The sequence below is a fragment of the Meriones unguiculatus genome, chromosome 8, assembly GCF_030254825.1.
Source record: "Meriones unguiculatus strain TT.TT164.6M chromosome 8, Bangor_MerUng_6.1, whole genome shotgun sequence".
In the NCBI taxonomy this organism is placed as follows: Eukaryota; Metazoa; Chordata; class Mammalia; order Rodentia; family Muridae; genus Meriones; species Meriones unguiculatus.
The window spans coordinates 74,695,620-74,717,252 of record NC_083356.1 but is presented as its reverse complement, the minus strand read 5'-3'; the positions used below and the strand labels follow the sequence as shown (position 1 = coordinate 74,717,252).

The following is a 21,633-nucleotide window of genomic DNA, read 5'->3' as shown; positions in this document are numbered from 1 at the left end:
CAAGAGATGGCTACCAGCCTTTCTGCACTGGGCCAGAGAACAGAGAACAGCACAGGCTTTCTCAGCTGCGGGCTCTTGAGAACATTCATGATGCCTTTTTGGGGCTGGAGTATGGTCACACAAACACTTAAAAGAACAGACACTTTCCTGAGTCAACCTCTTTGGGGTATGTGCACTCAACTTGTGAATCCTGGGTTCTAAGGACAGGAGGGCTGAAACCTCTGCTCCCCAGAAACCTCCATCTGAGGCACTGACTGGGCAACAGGCCCATATTCTCTCTATAGCCTGGGCAACATACTGTCCACTCCAAAAGCTTTCAGGTTCTAGAAAAAGAGGCTCACTGGCTGCAAGTGGCCTGGTCCCCTCTGTTCTTGATGGCTCCAGCCAAGCCCACGTAGCAAGAGGGAAGCAGGGCCACTAAGGGCATACCCGAAAGGTGACGCCTTCCAGTCAGCTCCAAGCAGGAACAAGTGGGTTGACTGGCCAGACCTCACTAGGCGCCACACACAGGCAACAGCCATCAGCGTAGGGCTAAGACTACATCCTAGGTTATACTCTAGGGACAAGGGCCAGAACAGCAGTCACAAGAAGGCCTCTGGGGAGTAGGGCACGGGGAACTTTGGGTTCCGTTGATCAAGCCACAACAACATCAACAGTGACACACCATGGAGAAGCAGACAAGCAATGCAGGAGCAAGTGATGGAGACGCTCACACACAGCGGCCAGGGCTGCCTGGCTTGGCAGGGCGTGCATGCATGGACTCGGTGCTGCTGCGAACAGGACAACGACAAAGGACCCGAGATGGTGCTGACGCATTACCTGGTGACTTTCAGAGGTGTCCCACTCTGCTGGCTCTCGCAGCGGGGGGAAGTCTCACCCCCACCTGGCCTAACAGGCTTCTCCCCAAACCCTCCCGGCTCCAGCTTGCGGCTCTGTCTGTCAGCCAGGGGTCTCTGGCTGGAGAAGCTCCTCTTGGCCAGCTCCTTCTTCTCACCCAAACTGGCCCCTGACAGGCCACCTTCCCCTTGTGCTTCGGGCTCAGTTGCAAGGCCTTCTCGCCGCTCCCTCCGCTCGCTGAAGTCGCTGCTCTCGGACGCAGTCTCCCACTCTTCGTTGGCATGGTCAGAAGAATTCTGGTAGGAAAGCTCCGGGGATCTGTGACCTCCAGGACCACTCTTGTCCCCAGGACAGAGTTTGGACCGGCCTGGCCACTGGCTTGCCAGCAGGTGGGACTCCTCCTCAGGTCCCCACAGGCCCAGGGACTCCCGCTCTTGACGGAGGCGCCGGAAGCGAGGGGGCTTGTCTTGGCGTGGGGGCCGCCTCCGACGGAAGGGCCTATTCTCTGCACTTTCAGAATCTGCCCCATGGTCATCTTGGAAAAAGGACCTCTTGTCCTCCATGCGGCTGTCCTCAAAGACCCTGCTGCCAAATGTGTCCGAGTGTCGGTAGGAGTCTGGGATATAGTCTCTGTCAATGGTTCGCCGTGGGCCACATGGGTCAGAGGGGCCATATTCCTGCCAAGAGCTGCCTGGGCTCCTGCTCTGCCAGTGGGGAGGTTCTTTGGCAACAAAGGTTCTACGACCATAGCTGCAGTTGCTCAGGCGAGGTGGGAGGGCTCTCCCACAGGTCCGGGGTCCCCGGCTGCGGGCGTCTAGGCCACCCTGGTCCTCAGTGTAAGTCCTGTTGGAGCGCCATGAGTCCTTCTTCAGGGCACCCTCGTCCCTCTCCATGAGCATGCCCTCGTGGCCAGGCTCTGAGCCCCGCTGACGGCGCCTTTTGGGTAGCTCTTCATACTCTGAGCCCTCACTATGGGTCTCACTGGCAATGCGCCGCCTGGGCTTGGCTCTGGGGCAATCCTCTGGTGGGGGAAAATCACGAAGGCTCCTGCCTCGGCTACCTCGCTGGCCACCGCTGTACATGTTGCGAGCCCCGAGCACACCTGTGCCACAGAGACCACTTGTGCTGCTTCCTGCAGGCCGGCCACCTCGGAAGGTGAACTCTCTGAAGCCACGGCCACGGCTCCGGGCCTGGCCCCGACCCCCAAAGGCCTGCTCCTCGTCAATGAAGATCCAGTTGTTTCTCTTAGTTGGGGGAATGTCACTGGCCTCCCTTGAGGGTCTGCTCTCCCAGGTCTTATCAGCCTTTGTATCTTCATCTAGCTTGCTAGATTCACGGCTGAACCCAGCCCGGGCAGCGGCCTTGTCCTCCAGGGCAGAGGAGGCATTGGCCAGGGCAGGGTTGTTCTCTTCATCCTCATCCTCTTCAACCCTGCACATGGGTTCTTTCTCTGTGGCCAGCTGTGAGCTCTCCTCTCCAAGGCCCTGCCTGACTCTCTCCAGTGCCTTTTCTTTCTCTTCTACCTTCAGGGCCTTGAGGACGGGTTTCTTGATGGGTCCCGACCTCCGGGTCCTGCCCGGCTGCTCCTGGTGTTGGCTGCTTGAGCTACGGGGCTCTGGTGTCCACTCGGGCTCTGGGTCTGGCTGTTTCTTGGGGCTCCCTTCCTTCTCCCAGGAGGAAACATGAAAGGATGGCTCCTCCCGGGGTGCCTCCAGCTCAACACTGCTGGCTGTGTCGGCAACCTTTGGCTGGTGGTGGCCAACATCCCAACTGCCATAGTCTGGCTTTTTCTCTGCTGGGACAAAGTCGGGCTCCAGTGGGGAACACCTGAGGTTTGGGGTACGACCCCCAGGAGCACCCACCTCCTGAACATTTTCCTGGGGTGGAAATAAAAGCTCCTGGCCTATTCTTTGAGAAGAAATACAGTTGTCAAAGTCTGCTTGGGCCTTCTTGTCAAAAGCACTCAAGTACTCCTCCCCTCTCTCCTCAAAGAGATCGCGCTGGGCACTTATGCCCCCTGACCTTCCGGGGGAGGCAGAGTAAGACCTTTCATTCCTGAAAAGGAACCAGAAAAATCAGTCAATGTGATTGGAGCTTGGTTCCTGGTCTCCATGCCGAACACGGCTTAGTTTTGTTTTGTTTTGTTTTAAAGAAAAAAAAAAGTTTTAAAAAGAAAGGAAAACACAAGCAAACATTTGCTCTAGCTTATGACACGTTGCTTGGTGGCCCCTGGAGTCCGTGAGCGTGGAGATGGCAGTGGTAGCTCAATGCACCACCCTGGAGACAGAGAGGAGCTGGCGGTCCCCTGGAGCAATGAACAAGCTGGAGCCTGGGAGTCTGTGAGCCTGGGCCTAGCGGTGGCAGCGTTAGCTCCTGCACTTGCACAGGTGGAGTGAGCCCAGACCCCATTCTCAAGCCACCTGCCTGTGAGCCCCCCACAGCCCCTTTAATGCCCACAGTTCGGCGACCACGGGGTTCATTCTGCACCTCAGCTGGCCATCAGAAAGAGCCACTCACACCAAACATTCAAGCACACTGCTTCCACTCCTTCCGATCCACCCCGGGTAGTGTCTCCTGGAATGGGGCCTCTTCCTAGGGCCCTCCACTGGGACTGCGGAGTCTTCCTCTAGCTGTAGTGGGACGCTCACCTGACATGCATGCCCATGGCCAGAGTGTCAGCGGACTTCGGGTGGGACAGTGAATAGCCTTTGCTCTGCAGTGCCATGTAGCCCTCTGGGCTCCACACAGGAGCTGGGTCGATGGTGGTCACTTTTCTTTCTTGGAGTGAGGGCACACAGTTCTGATCTTCAGAGCGACAGCCAGTCCCACTGAGGGACTCTTGGGGCATCATGGGCTTCATCAGTCCTGAAGAAGGCAAAGGATCAACCTCTCTCATCTAACACAGAACGTCTGGCAGCAACCTCAAAGCAAAACATAGTCTCAAAAGAGGCAGCTGTCCTAATGCCACATGGACACAGCAACGACCCCTTAAACATTTAAGTCCGCACTCAACTCAGATCAGAGGACTCTAATGACACACAGTCTGACCTGTTTATAGACTTAGGAGCCGTCTCTGGTTCCCAGAACAAGAATCCACTGGAAAGGTAATGAAAAAGATAAATGGAAGCCAGATTTCAGACCAGTGGGACTGGTCAGTGAGTCTACCCCAACACTGCTTGGCTGTGCAGACTAGAGATGAGCCATATCCCAGATGGCTCACAATCACCAGGCAGCACTCAGTTGATTCAGACCCTCCCAGGAAGATTTAGACAGGGATGTGACTTTACTACATCCCATGCCGATGGGAAGATGGCCGAGGACAGTCAACGTTTTGTATTTGGGAATTCTGGCTGTTGGGAGAGCAGGGTGATCGGCACGGATGGACTCGGCTACAGATGAGAATCTATCAGCTCTATGAAGCTTCCCCAGCCTTTCCACATCTGTGAGCCTGGCCATCAGCATCCTCCAGAACCAGGCAGAAGGCCTTCAGTGCTTCTGAAATGCTAATGAACATTAAAAAGCCCTTCGGTACAGGAGAGTTCCACCTGGAAGTCTACCTTAGCCTAGACCAAGGAAGATAAAAACAACCAGCCACAGGAAAGCAGAACAGCACGCTTGCTTTCTTTGGGCTTGGAGGAGGGGTGTATTAAAATTTCTGCTTCCCAGAATGATGCAGAGATCTCTCAAATTAATCAAGACTGGTTGTAAGGGTGGGAAGGCCCTGGGAGGAAGGCCATGAATCCAAAAAAGGCCCTGAAAGGTCTTTACCAGGTCCTGAAACTAAACTTAAAATCCAAATGGCCAGAACGTGTATGGAATGTAATATATCATAGCTGGATACATCTTAGATAAACTAGATGTAAACATTTTCATTTAAATGATTAAAAGGCCAAAAAGAAAGAATTAAGCACTTTCTGGGTGTAGTTACGCATGCCTGTGATCCCAGCACTCAGGAGGCAGAGGCAGGCAGAGCTCTGTGAGTTTGAGGCCAGCCTGGTTTACAAAGTGAGTTTCAAGACAGCCAGGGATGCATAGTAAGACCATGTCTTTAAAAACAAAGAGGAAAATTTTAAACAAGAGCTAGGGAGACCACTAAATGTGTCAAGGTGCTCAGTGCCAAGCCTGACAACTGAGTTTTTCTGAGATCTTCTAATCTCTGCAAACACGCTGTGCACGCGCCACTCCAAAAATGGGTAAATAAATGTTAAAAGGAGGAAAAAAGAAAATACAAAGGGAAGCAACAATTCGGGAAGCAAACCCTATTCCCAAAAATGTACAGTCACTAAAATGTAAAAAGGCAGATTAGACACAGGTGAAGAGATACCAGAGCTGCAGACAGTGCTGAGACCGCTTCCCAGACGGCAGCATGGAGACAACCTCCTTCCCACTCATTCGTTTCCACACTCAACACTCCCTTCTCTCTCCTGTCCCTCCTGCGGGGGGCACACCCAGCCTTGGCCAGTGCTGGTACCTTCTTGTGGAATAGTAAAGGAACATGTGCATCCCAACAGGAGGCTGACACGGGCTGAGTTTTGGACTAACCTCAATAACACAATGAGAAGCAGGGGTAGAGGGAGGGCAGGGGAAATGAACACCTAAACAACAAGACCATAGACAAACAGAAGAACTTAAAACAAAACAAAACAAAAAACCAGAAGATTGTGTTGTTTGTGCCTGGTGCCTACAAACACCTGATGAGAGGAGGGCACCAGATTCTCTGGAACTGGAGTTGTAGAGTTATGAGACCACATGTGTGCTGGGGACTGGAAGAGTAGCCACTGCTCTTAACTGCTAGACTATCTTTCCAGCCCACACAAACAAACAGTTTTTGTTGTTGTTGTTGTTTTTGTGGGGGGGGACACCAGTGGACAGCAACTGAGACAGAGTCTTACTATGTAGCTCTGTCTGTCCTGGAACTCACTATGCAGACCAGGCTGGCCTCAAAGTCAAAGATCCTCCTGCATCTGCCTCTGGATTGCTGGGATTAAAGGTGCATACCGCCACGACTAACATCGAAATCAACATAAAGGAACCAGCTATGGCAACTAAATGCTACAGACTTTCAGAGTTAGCACGGTCAGTGTCATCTTACATAGGAAAAGATGCACTAGTAAAATCCAGGGTCCAGAGAAGTCACTAGTAAAAGGCTGGAATAAAAGGTACCAAATCAACAGTGAAGAAACCTAGAATAATCCACCCAAAGTAGCAAAGACAGAAAACACAACACAAAAACACAATGTGTATTGGGTGCTACATGTTGAGGTAAAGGAGGGCCAATTCTTTTCCATGTGCACATGGAGGCTGACCCAAGAGGACTTCCATGAATGTGAGCCTGAGACACATGAGTTCTGGGCCAGCCTGAGCTACAGTGAGAGACCATGTCTCAACAACAAGCAAAAAAGCAGGTGTGGTGGCCCACGCCTTAAATCCCAACACCAAGATGCAGAGGCAGGTGGATCTCTGATTTTTCGGCCAGCCTGGTCTCACAAGAAGTTCAAGGCCACCCAGGGCTACACAGTGACAAAACAAAAAAACACCACAAAACCAATCACCTATACTTATAAGAAGTTTAAAAAGCCACAACCACACTGGGATAGTTATTTATTTATATATCTGGTGCTAGAGTTGAACCCAGGTCCTGGTGAATACTAAGACGTGCTCTAGCATAAGGTCAAACCTCCAAGCCTGTGGCAAACAATTTTAACACCTGTCAATAACTGATCAGGAGATTTTGGAAAAGTAATGATGTGGGTATTTGTATAACCCAACTGGCAAGTGCAATTTCATGGATTATTTCAGTATGACTAGAGAGAGAGAGAGAGAGAGAGAGAGAGAGAGAGAGAGAGAGAGAGAGAGCACACTTGCGACCACATGACAGTAAGATAAACAGCTGGCTGCCGAGAAGACCACATCACCTGAACCCAGCAAGGCAGCCCTGGAAACATTGTGCAAATCTTCAATAAGCGAGGAAAGCAGACAAATGAGCACCAACAGTATTAGGTACAAAAGGAATGTACAGTAAAACAAAGGGCTGATGAAACCCCAAATCTGGTTTTATTTAAAGGCATTAGATAAACTTTGGGAAGGAATAATCATGACTAGAGAAACCCAAAAGCAAGGATGCAAAATGTGACGGCTGAGCAGAAACTTGAGTGCAATCCAAGCAACTTACAACACATGAGTTCATACGCATCTCTACAATTTTTGTACTGCTTTCTTTAGAGACAGTCTTAATATGTATCCCAGGCTGGTCTCAACCTCACCATCCTCCTGTCTCAGCCTCTCAAGTGCTGAAACTACAGACATGTCTCCCAAACCACACTCAGGTCCCCATAACTTTTTGACTGGAGCAGAATTGTGTCTTTAACTTCATAAAACTCATGAGTGGCCACACGACCTGGCAAAGGGGCTGCACCGGACTACAGTGTGCCTAGCGCTCCTGGTGACTTCCCTTCACTGCGCATTCACCCGCCCCTGTGCTCACCTGAAGGATGCAGGGCTGAGGGGTAGAAGTCCACGGGTGTCCGAGTAGGTGTGATGCGTGGGTCCATGTAGGAGGGCATCATCATCCAGCGTGGGTCGAAGCCCAGCATCTGGGGGTGGTGTGGGTAGAAGGTGCGCTGGGGGTGAGAAGGTGGGGGGTACACCGGCTGCCAGTGCTGCATCTTGTACAGCTGCTCCTGGGGAAGGAGACAAGTAGGGAATGAGAGCAGGGCACACAAAGGTGCTCATGGCCCAGCCCTCCAGGAGGGGCACAAGAAAGCCCCTAACAGAAATGAGGAATGTGCTAGGCATGTGGCAGCTTTCAGGCTGAGAGACAGCCACGGTGTGTAACTACAAGGCTGCATGCTCCCGTGCCACCAACATCAGAAGACAGTCACAGGGTGACTGAGCATCTCACAGAATCGGGTCCACATCAACGAGGAACACGGCCAGGGTTGTCTACAGTCCCCCCCCCCACTCTACATTTGTTAGCCTTGAGCTTCCAAGGAGCCTTCGGTGGAGCCTTCTGCCCAACAACCTGACCCCACAGGGCTACCAGTAGCCTATGAGGTTCTATGGGATCTTATGCCCTTGGCTCCACCTCCACGACACACTCCACTCTGCTTCACAGTCCTGTGGGCCCTTGCAGACCATGGGAAATCCTGGGCCTTGCACTATGATGCTCCTCTCCTCTTCCTTCCCAACGGAGTTTCTGGCGTAGGCATATTCCCTCTGCAAAGTGGCCACCAGACCTGACCAGGTCCCTATTCTGTGCTCCCACAAGCACTCCTGCTCCTCCTGCTGCTCTCACAGAGCCAGCTGCCTGTCTCCCTAACTAAATCGTAAGAGACAGTGTATCCAGCTTGCTGGGGCACTGTGCTCTGAGGTACCTAAGCACATCAGTGATTATTCAGCAATGAGACACTCACTCCACCCAACCAGACTCGAGTCTAAAACGGGGGATGCATGTGCTAAGTCAGACGTCAAGGACAAACTCCATGAGATCTTCAGCCTGTCGGTCCCACTGAGAACAGAACGGCCTTCCAGCCTGCTGTCGGGCTGCAACTCATCCTGGCAGTTCTGTTGCGCTCACAGCATCTCTCTGAGGAACACTCAGTCATGGCAACTCAATGACGGGAAGATTGAAGAGCTAACTTTGAGGCCTATATAACACTCTCTGGCTAAATCACAGTACCTGAGGACCAGGCCAGCCCAGCAGCCCTGCTGCTCTCACACTCTTGAGGTACAATGCACCACCACCACCTCCTCCATCCGCAGGAAGAGCTGCAGAAACAACCACTGCCACGAACACTGTACCTCCAACTCCCAGTCTCAAGTGACTGTGTACGTTTATACAGCAATAACATAAACAGAGTTGATAGAGCCACGAGAATGCTTCCTGTGACCCCAAAGCACAGAAACGGGGGAGGGGAGTCGTAGGAAATTAAAGGAGATCCTTGGTCTCCAAGGCACATCCACTTTGAAGCAGTTTTAGATGAAAACATTACACACCCAGCTGGGCTTCCAAGAAACACTGCAACCATCTCACTTCCATCAAAACACACGGTTCCTAGGAACAACTGCCATTTCCTTTGCTGGCACCAAAAACTGAACCCGGGCTCCCCCTCATGCTGGGCAAGCCCTGCCAGAGCTAATCCCAGTCCCAGTGGTCACTATTCTCTAAGGAACACAGAGCTCTCTGCTGTGTTGAAGCAGGAACCCAACCTCTCCAGTTTACCAAAGAAGAGAATGGGCTGATGAGTGACACTAGCCAATGTGGCCACACTCTGCCAGTTAAGAACACTGGGTGGGAGCCATGACTCTCCAATATGAACCCTACAAGATGAATCCTTAATCCAAAGCTGACTTGTCCCTCTTCAGGAATTCTGGAGACAGTGCAGAAGGCTCTGGAGGCCTCAGAAGCCCAAGTACGTTTAAACAGGGTGGGGTGGGGGGGCGCGCGCGAGTGGCTGCATCAAACGTAGCTCAGAGAGCACAGTACTCAGTGTACACAAGTGTTTGGTTCGTGCACAGAGCCTCTCCCAATGGGGAGATCTCCCGAGTTTTAGAAGTATGATCCCTGACATTTGCGACGGCAGCTGTACCATGTGAGGGTACTGCTGATTCTTTAAACTGGAGGTGAGTGGGATGAGCATCTGCCAGTTTACCTGCTGCTGCTGCTGCTGCTGCTGCTGCTGCTGCTGGCGCTGGAAACGGGGAGGAAGGGACTTCTGATACTTGCTGAACTCCTGTATAGGGGACCCGGTCTCCCTGGCTTCCTCCTCGCTGCTGCTGCTGCTGCTGCTGCTACTGCTGCTGTTGCTCTGAGCCACTGCAGGGGGTGTTGCTGGCGTGTCTTCCAAGAACATGGTGGGTACTTCTTGGACAGGGAATTCTGGGGAGCCTACACAGCAGACAGACAAAGAAATGGCACGGTGAGGGGCGAGACAGCTCAGAGGTTAAGAACACCGACTGTTCTTCCAAAGGTCCTGAGTTCAATTTCCAGCAACCACAAGGTGGCTCACAACCACCTATGGTGATCTCGTGCCCTCTTCAGGTACACAGGCACACATGCAGGCAGAATGCTGTACAAATAAATTAACTAGAAAAGACAGAGTCACAGTGAGCTCGCGGGAGCCCGACCAACCCTGTGGTGCACAGCAAGTGTTTCTGTGCCACAGGACACACTCCACTGGGGACCATTCACTGACCTAGGCCCAGCTACCTACACCAAGTGCTCCTTGGCACCAGACTGTATTCCCCACAAAGCACAGTTAGAAGGTTCTAACCCCGCAAAGACCAACCAACCAAAAAACAAAACCAGATGAGGCTGCTGAGTCAGCTCAGAACTGTATACAATCAAGGTGGGGCAGGAGAGAAGGCAGCCCCTACCTCAGTGACGACCCCCAGATTCATCCTCCAAACAGAATGAATTCAACCACTACAGGTGGGCAACCTGATGCCTTTCCTCAGCCTCCTCAGCTGTCAATACACACTGACAGCTAAGCCTGTTCCGCAAGGCTTGTATGAGAATTCAATGTGATCATGGCCTAAACAAGGCCTGACTAAACAGGACCTTGTAATGAAGTTTTGGTTTTCTTAAAAACTCAGTTATGTTATGTAAGTATGTTTTTGTTTTAATTGCAAGTGTGGGATTTTAGTTTGAGCTTTTTAGTTTGTCTACAGCTGATGATAGCCTCCTAGGGGTGTGGTCTTTGCCAGCTGGTAATGGCCTTGTTTAGCAAGGAGAGGGGTGTGGTCTAGGACTCTGAGAGATATAAATATGAGAGCACAGAAAGAGAAAGTGTGGCAAGTTTGGAGAGACCAGAGACAGGTGTGGTGGCCTGGAGGAGAAAGTGAAGTCTGCTTCTTGATTTTGCTGATAACAGTATAGCCCCAAAAGAATGAATGACCCTAAGCAGCCGGGGGAAGTTAAGGAGTCTATGACCCCCTCCCCACTAAGGTTTCTCTCTCCTACCTATGGTTGGGGGGTCGGAAGGGAGAGGCTTTAAGGAACCCAGAATTTTAAAAGAGAGGGCAACAGGGCCCGACTCACACTATGGTCAAAGTAGTTTCTGTACCGCCACCTCTGTAAGCCCTCAGATGTTAGCAGTCTCCACTCAGGCTGCAAAGAGGTGGTGGCATCACAAGAACACTGGCACTTCCTCAGCACCAGAGGGGCACTGGCAGCTTCAGACTGCCAAACACCACCACACACACAGAAGACATTTACAGACGGCTCTCCCAGCAAGAGGCGATCTGAGCTGACTGAGGGGACTTCCGCAAGATACAGCTGATGGCTTCCCCAGAGAATGCCTGTGGCCTGGTGCTCGGTCCAGACTGCTCACCGCTCTCTGGTAGCCACCAGACGTTGCTTTTGGAGCTGTTACTGCCGGTTGGAGCACATTCTAACATCTAGAAAGACCCCTTTTCATTTCCTGTAAAATAATGCTCTTTTTTTCCCTCAGTCCTATGTTTTGCCGAGCAGGACAGGAAGTGATGGCAGCAGCAATGACGGAAGATTGCTTCTCTGTAGGCACCTGACACAGGCCCTCCACGTGTACAGGTAGAGACAGGTATACAAACATTTTAGAGGACTTCTTTAGTTTCTGTGTATGTATGAGTGCATTTGCCTACCTGTAAATTATGTGTGTGCCTGGTACCCAGAGAGAGAGCGGCAGGTGCCCTGGAATTAGAGATGGTTGTGAAGCACCCTGTGAGTGCTGGGAATGAAAACTTGGGTTCCCTGTGAAAGCAGCTATGGCTCCTAAGCCACTGAGCCATGTCTCCAGCCCTCATATCCTGGAATCAGTTTATCTCTGTGTCTGTGTAAGAATGCATGCACACACATACACACAATCATAGCATCGTAATGGCAGTCAGGAAACCCTGCCCCTATCTGTTCTCTCCTCCACCTCTGCTCTGTCAGGCTGAGAGCCAACCTCCTTTACCTGCTGAGCCACCTTGCCAGTGGAAGCATTTACAGACAAAAAAGAAGTGATTTCCAGATATGCAAGACATTTCCTCAGCTGGCTTAACAGGGTGAAATGGGGCTGGCAGGACGCTGAGTGGTAAAAGCGCTTAGCATGGAGACGTGAGGTCAGCCTCTCAACCCATGGGGAAGTGGAAGGAGAGATGACATCACAGAGGTGCCCTCGGACCTCCACATACACACTCTAGAGAACAAACACACACACTCGAAAGGTGAGCTGGGACTAGTTAAGTAATCAGGTCTACACTTTTAATCACGTGGGCATGCGTGTGCAAAACAGGGTCTCTCTATGTATCTAATCTGTCTGAAACTCTTTATACAGACCACAGTGATCTCAAACTCACAGAGATCCTGTCCTTCTACCTCCCAAGTGCTGGGATTAAGTGTATGCCACCACACCCAGCCAGGCCTACACTTCAAATGACTGCTGCTTCCCGGTATATGCTTTTTAGCCACAGGTTATGCTAGCTCATAGCCAGTGAAGTGGGGACAGTAGTTCAAGACTCCCAGTTGTGGGATAGGGAGACCTCTCACCTTTTCGGACAACAGGACCGTTCTCCGGTGGGGAGGACTTCTCAATGCCAGGGGATCGGGGGACCTCCTTGTCCACTGACTTGGGGGCCTCGCTGGCCTTCTGGGCCTGCTTGCACTTCTGGTCCAGCTGCTTGAGCTTGGCTGCACAGGCAGCCAGCCTCTCCTCCCGGGCCCGCCGTTCTTCCTCTTCCCTGCGCTTCCGGGCCCGTTCTACAGCCTCGGACATCTCTGACTGGATGAACTTCTGCCGTGGGGGTGGCTTGTCCTCCTTGTCCTCAATGGACTGCTGGCGGAACATGCTGCCCACTGTGGATTTCTGCTGAGAAAAGGATGGAATGAGGTGTGGGTTCACAGCAGCTTCCCCGAATGGGGACCAACAGGAGGAAAACAGCAAATGATGTTCTCAGTGTCTAGGAGGGGCACCGGCCTTGTGATTCCTCAGAGCAGAACGTAACATGCATCACTGCTAAGGCACAGAAGCGCCCCATGAGAACATAAAAGTCCTACGCTGTGACTTCAAATCGATGCTCCTATAGTAATGAGAACGTGTGACTACAAACATCTCGGTTGAGTATTTTCTCCATCCCTGAGTCTCCTGCCAATTGTCAGTTACAATACAATCAGGGTGTTAAAATGCCCTAGGAAAAACTCTCAACACCAAAAATACGTCCTGCAGAGCCAATGCTGCTGCAGACACAGAGAAGGAGAAAACACAGTAGGGGAGTGGATTCCCAGCCACAACAAAACGATTTTCTATTCTGAATGGCAGCCAGACAGGTATAGGCCATAATCTAAGATGGCCAAACAGAAATGGAAAGGCTCTAGCTTCTCGTATAGGCTAATCACATCTATGTAAGAAATTCACATTTGTGAGGGTGAAGAATTCCTCCGAAAACCTAATTTCTCATGTTCCAGAAGCAACTATGGTAAAGTGAGAATACAGGCCCAATATAAACGTTCAGACATACCCTCTCCACACTATTTACTGAACCAAGGATGAATTTTTCTCTTACTTTGCAACTAAATAAAACACCTGACCATGCTTTAGAGATGGCTGCCTACTGACCATTTCACAGCTCACCTCATAGGCTATCTGATCCTTGTTCAACCTTCAAAAACTAAGAAGTTTTTTTTTTTTTTTAAGAAGTTTTTTTTAATGTGTGTATCCACATGTGAGGGCAGGTGCCTTAGGGCCAGAAGAGGGTGTCAGATCTCCTGAGGACAGTTGTGAGCTGCTGGCCATGGGGGCTGAGAACTAGACTCATGTCGTTAAGCAAAGCAGAAAGCATTCTTAACACCTGAACCATCTCTCCAGGCCCTGCATTAAAAATGTGAGTGTGTGTGAGTGTGTGTGTGCACTCGCATGCGTTTTATATGTGAGAACTTTGGGAAGTCAGTTCTTTCCTTCCACCATCAGGGACCTGAGGTCTGAATTCAAATAAGTCATCAGGCTTGGCAGCAGGCTCCTTTACCCACTGGGGCATCCTGACAACTCGCTTCTCTATGTGTATGGTTTTTTTTGTTTTTAAGATTTATTTTTATGGGGCTAAAGAAATGGCTTAGCAGTTAGGAGCACTGGGTACTCCTCTAGAGAACCCAGGTTCAGTTCCCAGCTCCTACACCTGACTGTAACCCAGTTCCAGGGCATTCACAGCAACAAGCATGCATGTGGTGCATGTACAATACATATACATGCACACACACACACACACACACACACACATATGTAGTCAAATACCCACACACATAAAATTTTTTAAAGACATGTATTTTTATTGTTATGTGTTTATGTCTGTGTTGGATACACGTGCCAGGAGAGGCCAGAGTGTCCAGACCTCCCGAAGCTGGAGTTGCGGGTAGCAGAGAGCCACCTAATACGGGTGCTGGGAACTGAACTTGGATCCTTTGGAAGAGCAGTACATACTCTCACCTACCGAGCTATTTCTTCAGTTCACTTTTATGGTTTTTTGTTTGTTTTTTTCTTTCAAGACAGAGTTTCTCTGCATAGCCGTGGCTGTCCTGGACTGGCTTTGTAGACCAGGATGGACTCCACCTCACAGTGATCTGCTTGCCTCTGCAAGTGTGTGCCACCACTTTTATTATGTATTTTTTAAAAAAAGATTCACTTATTTATTTAGTCATTTATTTATTTATATGCAATGTTCTATGTGCATGTACATGTGCAGGCTAGAAGAGGGACCTAGATCTCATTATAGATGGTTGTGAGCCACCATGTGGTTGCTGGGAATTGAACTCTGGACTTTTGCAAAAGCAGCCAGTGCTCCTAACCTCTGAGCTCTCTTAACATCTCTCCAGCCCTTTTCTGTATTCTTAAACCTGGTAATCTCAACAGGACTAAAACAGACTCCAAGGATCCACATTCACTGCGAAGCTTTCAGTCTCTGGAGGGGTGGGGAGACACTGCGCCCTCTTCAGCCAGCACAGAGCCCAAGCACACAGAAATGACAGGAGGGAAAGGTGCACAAGTGAGGGACAGAGCCGAAATGTTTCCCAAGAGAATTCCAAACAATGCCTTTTTCTTTCCCATCACTTGCTCACTCACAGATCACTGGGTGTGACAGGAAAGGTTGGTGTGTCAGCTGCCAGGGAGTCACAGGGTCTCAGTGTGGGTGACCTGAATCCAGCAGCTGCAAGGAATGAATCTGAGCGGCGGCTTGGTTTGGGACAACCATGATAAGGAAATTCAGGGAGGGTACTGTGGAGCAAAGGTGACACCTCGGGGCCGGGGAGGGATCCGTGCAACGGAAACTGCTCACACAGCAGCCGACCAAGGAAGCATCATTGTTAGGAATGTGGGATTTCTGTTATGAGAGGGATGTATAAATACCTAAGGAGGGCAAAGGAGGCCTGGACAAGTGTGAGGACCCAAGTGCAAACTCCAGACTCCATATAAAAGCCAGATGCATAGCATGAGTGCCTCTAACCCCAGTGCTCCCCAGGGAGAGGTGAACCAGACAGGAGAAATCCCAGAAACTCTCAGGCCTATTAGAAACAGAAAAACACCAAAGACCCTGTCTTGAACAGGGTGGAAAGGAGAGATGGAGAGCAAACTCTCCGCCAGATTCCACAGTTATACAGTAAAACCTGAGCTCCTGTGAGGATGTGTGCGCACGCACACACACAAATTTCGGATTTTTTTTTTTTAAGATTTATTTATTATTTATACAACATTATGCCTACACACCAGATCTTACTATAGATGGTTCGGAGCCACCACGTGGTTGCTGGGAATTGAACTCAGGACCTTTGGAAGAACAGGGAGTGTTCTTAAACCTCTGAGCCATCTCTCCAGCCCCCAAATTTCAGATTTTTAATACAGACAGGAATGGAGATACGACAAAATCAGATGCCTGTTCCCACTGACAAGGACCAATAGTAACAAGTATTCCTGAGTGTCAGGAATATTATCCAGCACTCAAAAGAACCAAGAGTTCTTCAGAGAACAGACCCGGAGAGCAGGAGACTCAGGCCTGGATGAGTTTTGAAGGAGCTTCTCCTTAGACAGGAAGCAAGAGCTCAAAGTGAAATAAGAAACTAGAGGATCCACAGTGAGGATCCTAACTCCAGACGATGACAGATTATCAAGTGCTAAAATGAATGACTAACCTGAAAGCATAAGTGGCGCCAGTGAGACGGCTCAGCAGGTAAAGATGCTGGCTGCAGGAGCCCGGCGAGCTGAGTCCAGTCCCCAGACTGGCATAAAGAGGGAAGAACTCACTCTGTGAAGGTGTCCTCTGAACTCTACACACTGACTCCCGTACACACACACACACACACACACACGCGCACGCACACACACAGTTTTAAATATGGTAATAGCTAGCCAGTCTCCACATTTTCCCACATGTCTTGTCAATCATGGTGGAGAAAAGGACTGTCCAGTGTAAGCCTTGGCAATATCACATTCACCAAGAGAACAAAATGCCAATCACCAGAGCCAGGAGGAGTCCAGGGAATCTGGCCATGAGCAAGCCTTAGCCCACCCCACATGGAGGAGCTTGCCCCCTTCCTAAGCATGCAGCTGTAGAACTGGGGAAAGGCTGTGGGACTTCGGCAGTACTGTTGCCTGCTGAATGCACAACAGCGAGGCAGCAACACCAGTTTCCAGGCTGACTCTGGTTCTTAAAAAAACAGAACTGTCTGGGCAGGAAGAAAACACCAGCACAGCCTGTAGTGAGAGTCTACCCAGGTAGGTGGCACACTCCTCAGTCACCAAGGAACACAGCCTTTGTGATTCTGTTTTGTTTTTTGTGGGGGACAGGGTCTCACTAGGTAGCCCTCGGCTAGTCTAGAACTCACTATACAGGCCATGCTGGTCTTGAACTCATAGAGCACCTATCTCTGTCTCCTGAGTACTGGGATTAAAGGCATATGTCACCATGGCCAGCCAGTCTTTGTATTTAATTCCAAGTTTCCTATTACCTTTATTACTGTTTCAAAGAAGGGAAGACTAGCCACAAAACTCAGGGGGGTAGAACTTTTGTCTCAAAGCTGGATAGTTGAGTTTGACCTCTGGAAACCACAGAGGTGAAAGGAGAGAACCAACTTCACAAAGTTGTCCTCTGACCTCCACACGCATGCCATGACGTATGTGTCCACATACGGCTGCTCACAACCATCTACAGTGAGATCTGATGGCCTCTTCTATCAAGAATACATGTAAATAGAGTGCTCATAAACATAAATAAATCTTTAAAAAAAAAAAAAGAAGAAGAAAAGGACAACAAACATGACCCAGCATTTCTGGAAACACAGCCACCGATATCAACATTGTATGAACTCTTAGGAGAGTAGCTGGAGGCAACCATTATCTTCAGGAAATGTTCAAATGGGTTGGTGTGTCTGTGTACACGTGTGTATACACACGTGCATGCAAATGAATGTAAAGGGGCAGAAGAGAGAGAGAGCGAGAGCACATGCATGTACCAGGGCAGGTAAACAGCCAGGAACAGGCCCTGGGGACACAGTACCTGGTAGTCGGGGCCAGATGTCCAGCCGTGAAGCTTCCTGGAAGGAGGCTGAGGCTCTGGCAGCTTTCTGACGACACGGGACACACTGGCTGCTTCGCTCCAGTCCTTCCCTTCCTCCTGGGTGCGCTTGGCATCAGTGCTGTCTGCAGAGCTCAGTGACAACTCCCGCTGCCGCCGTGGGTCCCAGCTGTTCCTAGGACAAACGGCAACTGTTAAGTTTGCCCAGACAGTCAGCCCTGTCTGACCACAGTGGTCAGGGACCTCTGGGACTTTGAAGCCAGCTATTACAACAATTTATAGACTCATTTCCTTCAACATTGCACCACACATAAGGCCTTTATGTGTGAACTGCATAAGGCCCAGTGTTTACCAAGTCACCATCAGTCATCCAGCCCTGGGAGAAATGTAACTCACCGCCTGTCCTTGATGGCAAAGACAAGGCCTGCTCACTCGAATTTAAAGAGCTGGGGCTGAAGAGCTGGCTCAGGGGTTAACAGCTCTGGCTGCTTTTGCAGAGGTCCTGAATTCAATTTCCAGTACCCACATGGTGGCTGTCTGTAACTACAGTTCCAGGGCTCCAACACCCTCTCCTGACCTCCACAGACACTGGATGCATGTGGCGCACAGACACATATGCAGACAAAATACCCATACACATAAAAGAATAACTAATACAAAATCTTAAGAGAGCTGGGAACTTGGCCTCAGGAGAGATGAGGAGACAGAAGGGCAGAGCTAGGACTCTGCCTCAGAGCACCCCACCTCCCTTCTCGGCTCTGCCTAGCACAGGTGCCCAACCAGGCAGATACTAAAAGACTACTACAGTGAACAGCAAGAATTTAGAAAGTCCACCAGGGCAGAAAGAGAGACAGTGCACGACTGGGCAGGGAGCGCTCTGCAGGAGGGAGTGCTGAACAGAGCAAAGATCTGGCGCCAACCACAACCACAGTCACAGCCAACCTGCATGGGTGTCAGGAAGGCAGTCAGCATCAAAGACTGGGGCAGGAGAGCTAACCTCAAGTGCATACATACACATGTGCACACACAATTTTAAAACAATAAAAATAAATAAAAAATGAAAACCTACGGAATTCCAGTACAGTGTCTTATTTTCCAAAGGGCATTAAGTAAGACCAGTCCAATGGACATGATCCAAGAAAGAGAGAGAGAGACGGTGGAATGAATGCAGGGCCCCTGGTGTGCACACACCTGCTTCTGCACCTTCCCAGGGTGCTGCTGACAAGCCCAGCCCCCGAGAGTTCTTAGATTGGGGCCCCACAAAAGCTTTTCAGGGTACTCCGCCCATGGACAATCAGTGAGAAATAAGTGCAGAGGTTTAAGGACCAGGCACAGGATCCAGATGGTCAGCCTGGATGGAAGCCTGACCCGTTCCTACATTGTCCTCAGCAGAGCCCATCCCTGTGCTATGGAAACCAAGAACTGTTCCTAGCACAGTGCGGGCCATGCGCACTAACAAGCCTATGAGGGCTTCTGACTGCTCCACGCTCGGAGCTGGGGTCAGGGGACTTACCACTTTGACCGGCCATCCTTCACAACTTCCTCCTCATCCTCATCATCACTGAACTTCAGTTTCTCAGAATAGTCTACTTCTTCGTGGAGGCCTGCAACAGCAAGAGGACCCAGGAAGATGAGACAACTCAGAGACGACAGTGTCTCCACAGCCTGTGGTGCCCCAACTGACGTGAAGGGGTGCCTACCCCACCCAGCTGCCACCTGCCGGGAGTCCGGGGTTCCCACAAGAGCAATGGGTTAGGCAATACCAACCCTCCCACAGACAAGTTTTAAATCAAGATGAAAATAAAGACAATCTCCTGTATAGCCTAGACTTTCAACAACTCACAGTCTTGCCCTGCCCCACAGTGCTGGGATTACAGGTATGCACCACCACGGCCAACCTGCAACTGTAACTGGAAGCAGCAGAAAGGGAAAACAGACAGGGGTCCACCTCTGTAACACAGACACTTGTCAGAGACTTCTAGCGTCCTGTGCACTGACGGGCACAGGCTGCCAAAGTGTCCATAACTGATGGACAAAATGCGGTAGAACCATTTAGCAGACTATGACTGGGTCGTACAAGTGGACGTGGGTGACTAGAGTGCACAAATGGGAGGAAAAGGGTGGTATCCGAAGAAGTGTCAGACATGGCTGTGCATGCCTGTAACCCCACGCCGACGGGTGGACTCAGAGGGAAACCAGGGGCTCGCTGGCCGGCCAGCCAGCCTGTAAAGTAGTCAACTTCTGGTTCACTGAAAGACCGTATCTCAAAAATAAGGTGAAGGGCGGGTGTGGCGGTGCACGCAGGGGGATCGCTGTGAATTCAAGACCTGGTCTACAAAGTGAGTCCAGGACAGCCAAGGCCACACAGAGAAACCCTGTCTTAGACAGACAGATAGATAATAAAATAATAAGATGAAGAGTGATATAAGTCTCCACATACGCACATGAGTGAACATACATAACACACGCAGCCCCAAAGGTATAAAAAAAGTAAGGCCTTCACAAACAGAGCCGCATGCAATGTTAGTAAGACATTAGAAAATTGAATGTAGGCCCACAACAGGTGGGGACATTTAATCCAGGTCATTAATGCATCTGCCATGTTGTCAAAACAAGGAACATGAGCATGGGATCTACACACTGAGGCTTAAGAAACAAAACCCCAAATGCCCAGCAAACCAGAACAGGAGGGAACGTCCCGCCCTGACTAGTCAGCCTCTCACCTGAGTGGCACACGACCACAGAGGTCCAGTGTAGCGCTACCGTAAAGACACCGCAGCACACAAGAAACAGACATGGGAACCAGCAGAAGAGATAGCTGGGGAAGGTTCTCAGGGCATCCGCCGCGCGCCTGAACTCCCAGGTGCCAGCCCCAACGCCACAGGGAAAGTAATATTAAAATTTACTAGTTAATGTAAAACAAATGTATGTCTGTCTATTTATTTATTTATTTTGGGCAGTCCAGGAATTCACTGTAGATCGGGCTAGCTCAGAATGCCACCAGCCTGCCTTCCACCACACCATTTCACCAGGCTTGTGAAGCCCATCTTAAAGGAGCAGGTACACAATTTGGTGGGACAGCATCAGCCCACCATGAGCATGGCCCCGGGTCTGCTCTCCAGCACCATAAAAACAAACTGTCTTCATTTACGGGTGGCATGACAGTTCATACGGGAAAGTCTAGATCAAGAAAAACAGTAAGACCAACAGGTATGGTCTTCAAAGTCCAGTGGAAAACACAGCTATTATTTGTTTTAAAAAAAAAAAACTGAAAATGAATTAAAATTAAAAACACAAAAAACTGCATTTATAGTAGTATCTTAAACATAAAGTACCTGAAAACCATTATCTTCATTTATTTACATAGGGGACATCGTCCACGTGTTGCAGGTTGGCCTTGAATTTGCTATGCAGTCAAAGTCCCATCCCCAACCACAGCCTATTTACACGCTGGAGGGGGACTGGACCCAGTGCCTTCTGTATGTCAGACGAGCACTCTCACTAAATGAGACACACACCTGGCCCCTACTACCACTGTTAAAGACAAACAAGGCTGGTGAAGTGACCCTCTGGTTTTAGCTGCCTAAGGAGCTGAGGCCGGGACTATAGGACACACCAGCACTTCCAGCCTATGTATGTGGTAGGGTTGGATGGGTATCTGTAGCCGCAGTTAAACTCAGCACTTTCCCTGCACATGCTAAGCAAGCCCTCAACCCATGAATAAAATTACCAGAAAACACTAAGGTCCTCTCCACTGCAGCTGAGACACACAGCTCAGCAGCTAAGAGTATGTATACCGGTTGCAGAGAACTCAAGTTTTATGTCCAGGAACTATAATTGCAGCTCCAGGGGATCTGGTGCCCTCTTCTGGCCTCACAGGCATCTGCACTCATGTGCATGTAGCCATACACAGACACATACTTAAAAATAAAATAAACCTTAAAAAAAATAATCTCCACTGAATACAGAACATTGATGACAGAAAGAGGAATCTAGCAGAGATTTAGCAGGATCCTGGAACACAAGAGTGTAGACTGCATGGCTGAACTTGACACAGAAACAGACTCATTATAAATACTGCCAGGGTTGAGTCTAAATTTGCACAAATTACTTGAGGAGTCAAATGTGCAAAGACCCAAAGAGGCAAGCTCAAACTATCTGAGTTTAAGAGTTACTACAACCAGCACAGCTGAATAAACAGGTCCATGGAAACAGCATCCAGAAACACACAAGGATGTATGTGGTCATCTGGCAAAAGTGCCAAACCAATTCAACAGG

General features: G+C 50.0%; 1 protein-coding gene across 10 annotated transcripts in view; it reads right to left on the bottom strand.

Annotated features, from left to right (window-relative positions):
* Prrc2b (proline rich coiled-coil 2B) overlaps positions 1–21,633 on the bottom strand; it is an 85,170-nt gene that overhangs the window by 19,611 nt on the left and 43,926 nt on the right. For 5 of the 10 annotated variants that reach the window (XM_021655764.2, XM_021655686.2, XM_060389913.1 and 2 more), the window contains exons 10-16: positions 18,869–18,959; positions 17,338–17,530; positions 12,347–12,662; positions 9,489–9,724; positions 7,322–7,517; positions 3,486–3,702; positions 820–2,892 (exon numbers count right to left, since the gene is read on the bottom strand). In XM_021655764.2, coding sequence (XP_021511439.1) covers positions 820–2,892; positions 3,486–3,702; positions 7,322–7,517; positions 9,489–9,724; positions 12,347–12,662; positions 17,338–17,530; positions 18,869–18,959 — 3,322 coding nt within the window. The remainder of the gene's footprint in view (positions 1–819; positions 2,893–3,485; positions 3,703–7,321; positions 7,518–9,488; positions 9,725–12,346; positions 12,663–17,337; positions 17,531–18,868; positions 18,960–21,633) is intronic. The other 5 variants (XM_021655841.2, XM_060389914.1, XM_060389911.1 and 2 more) reach the window with 4 other exon arrangements.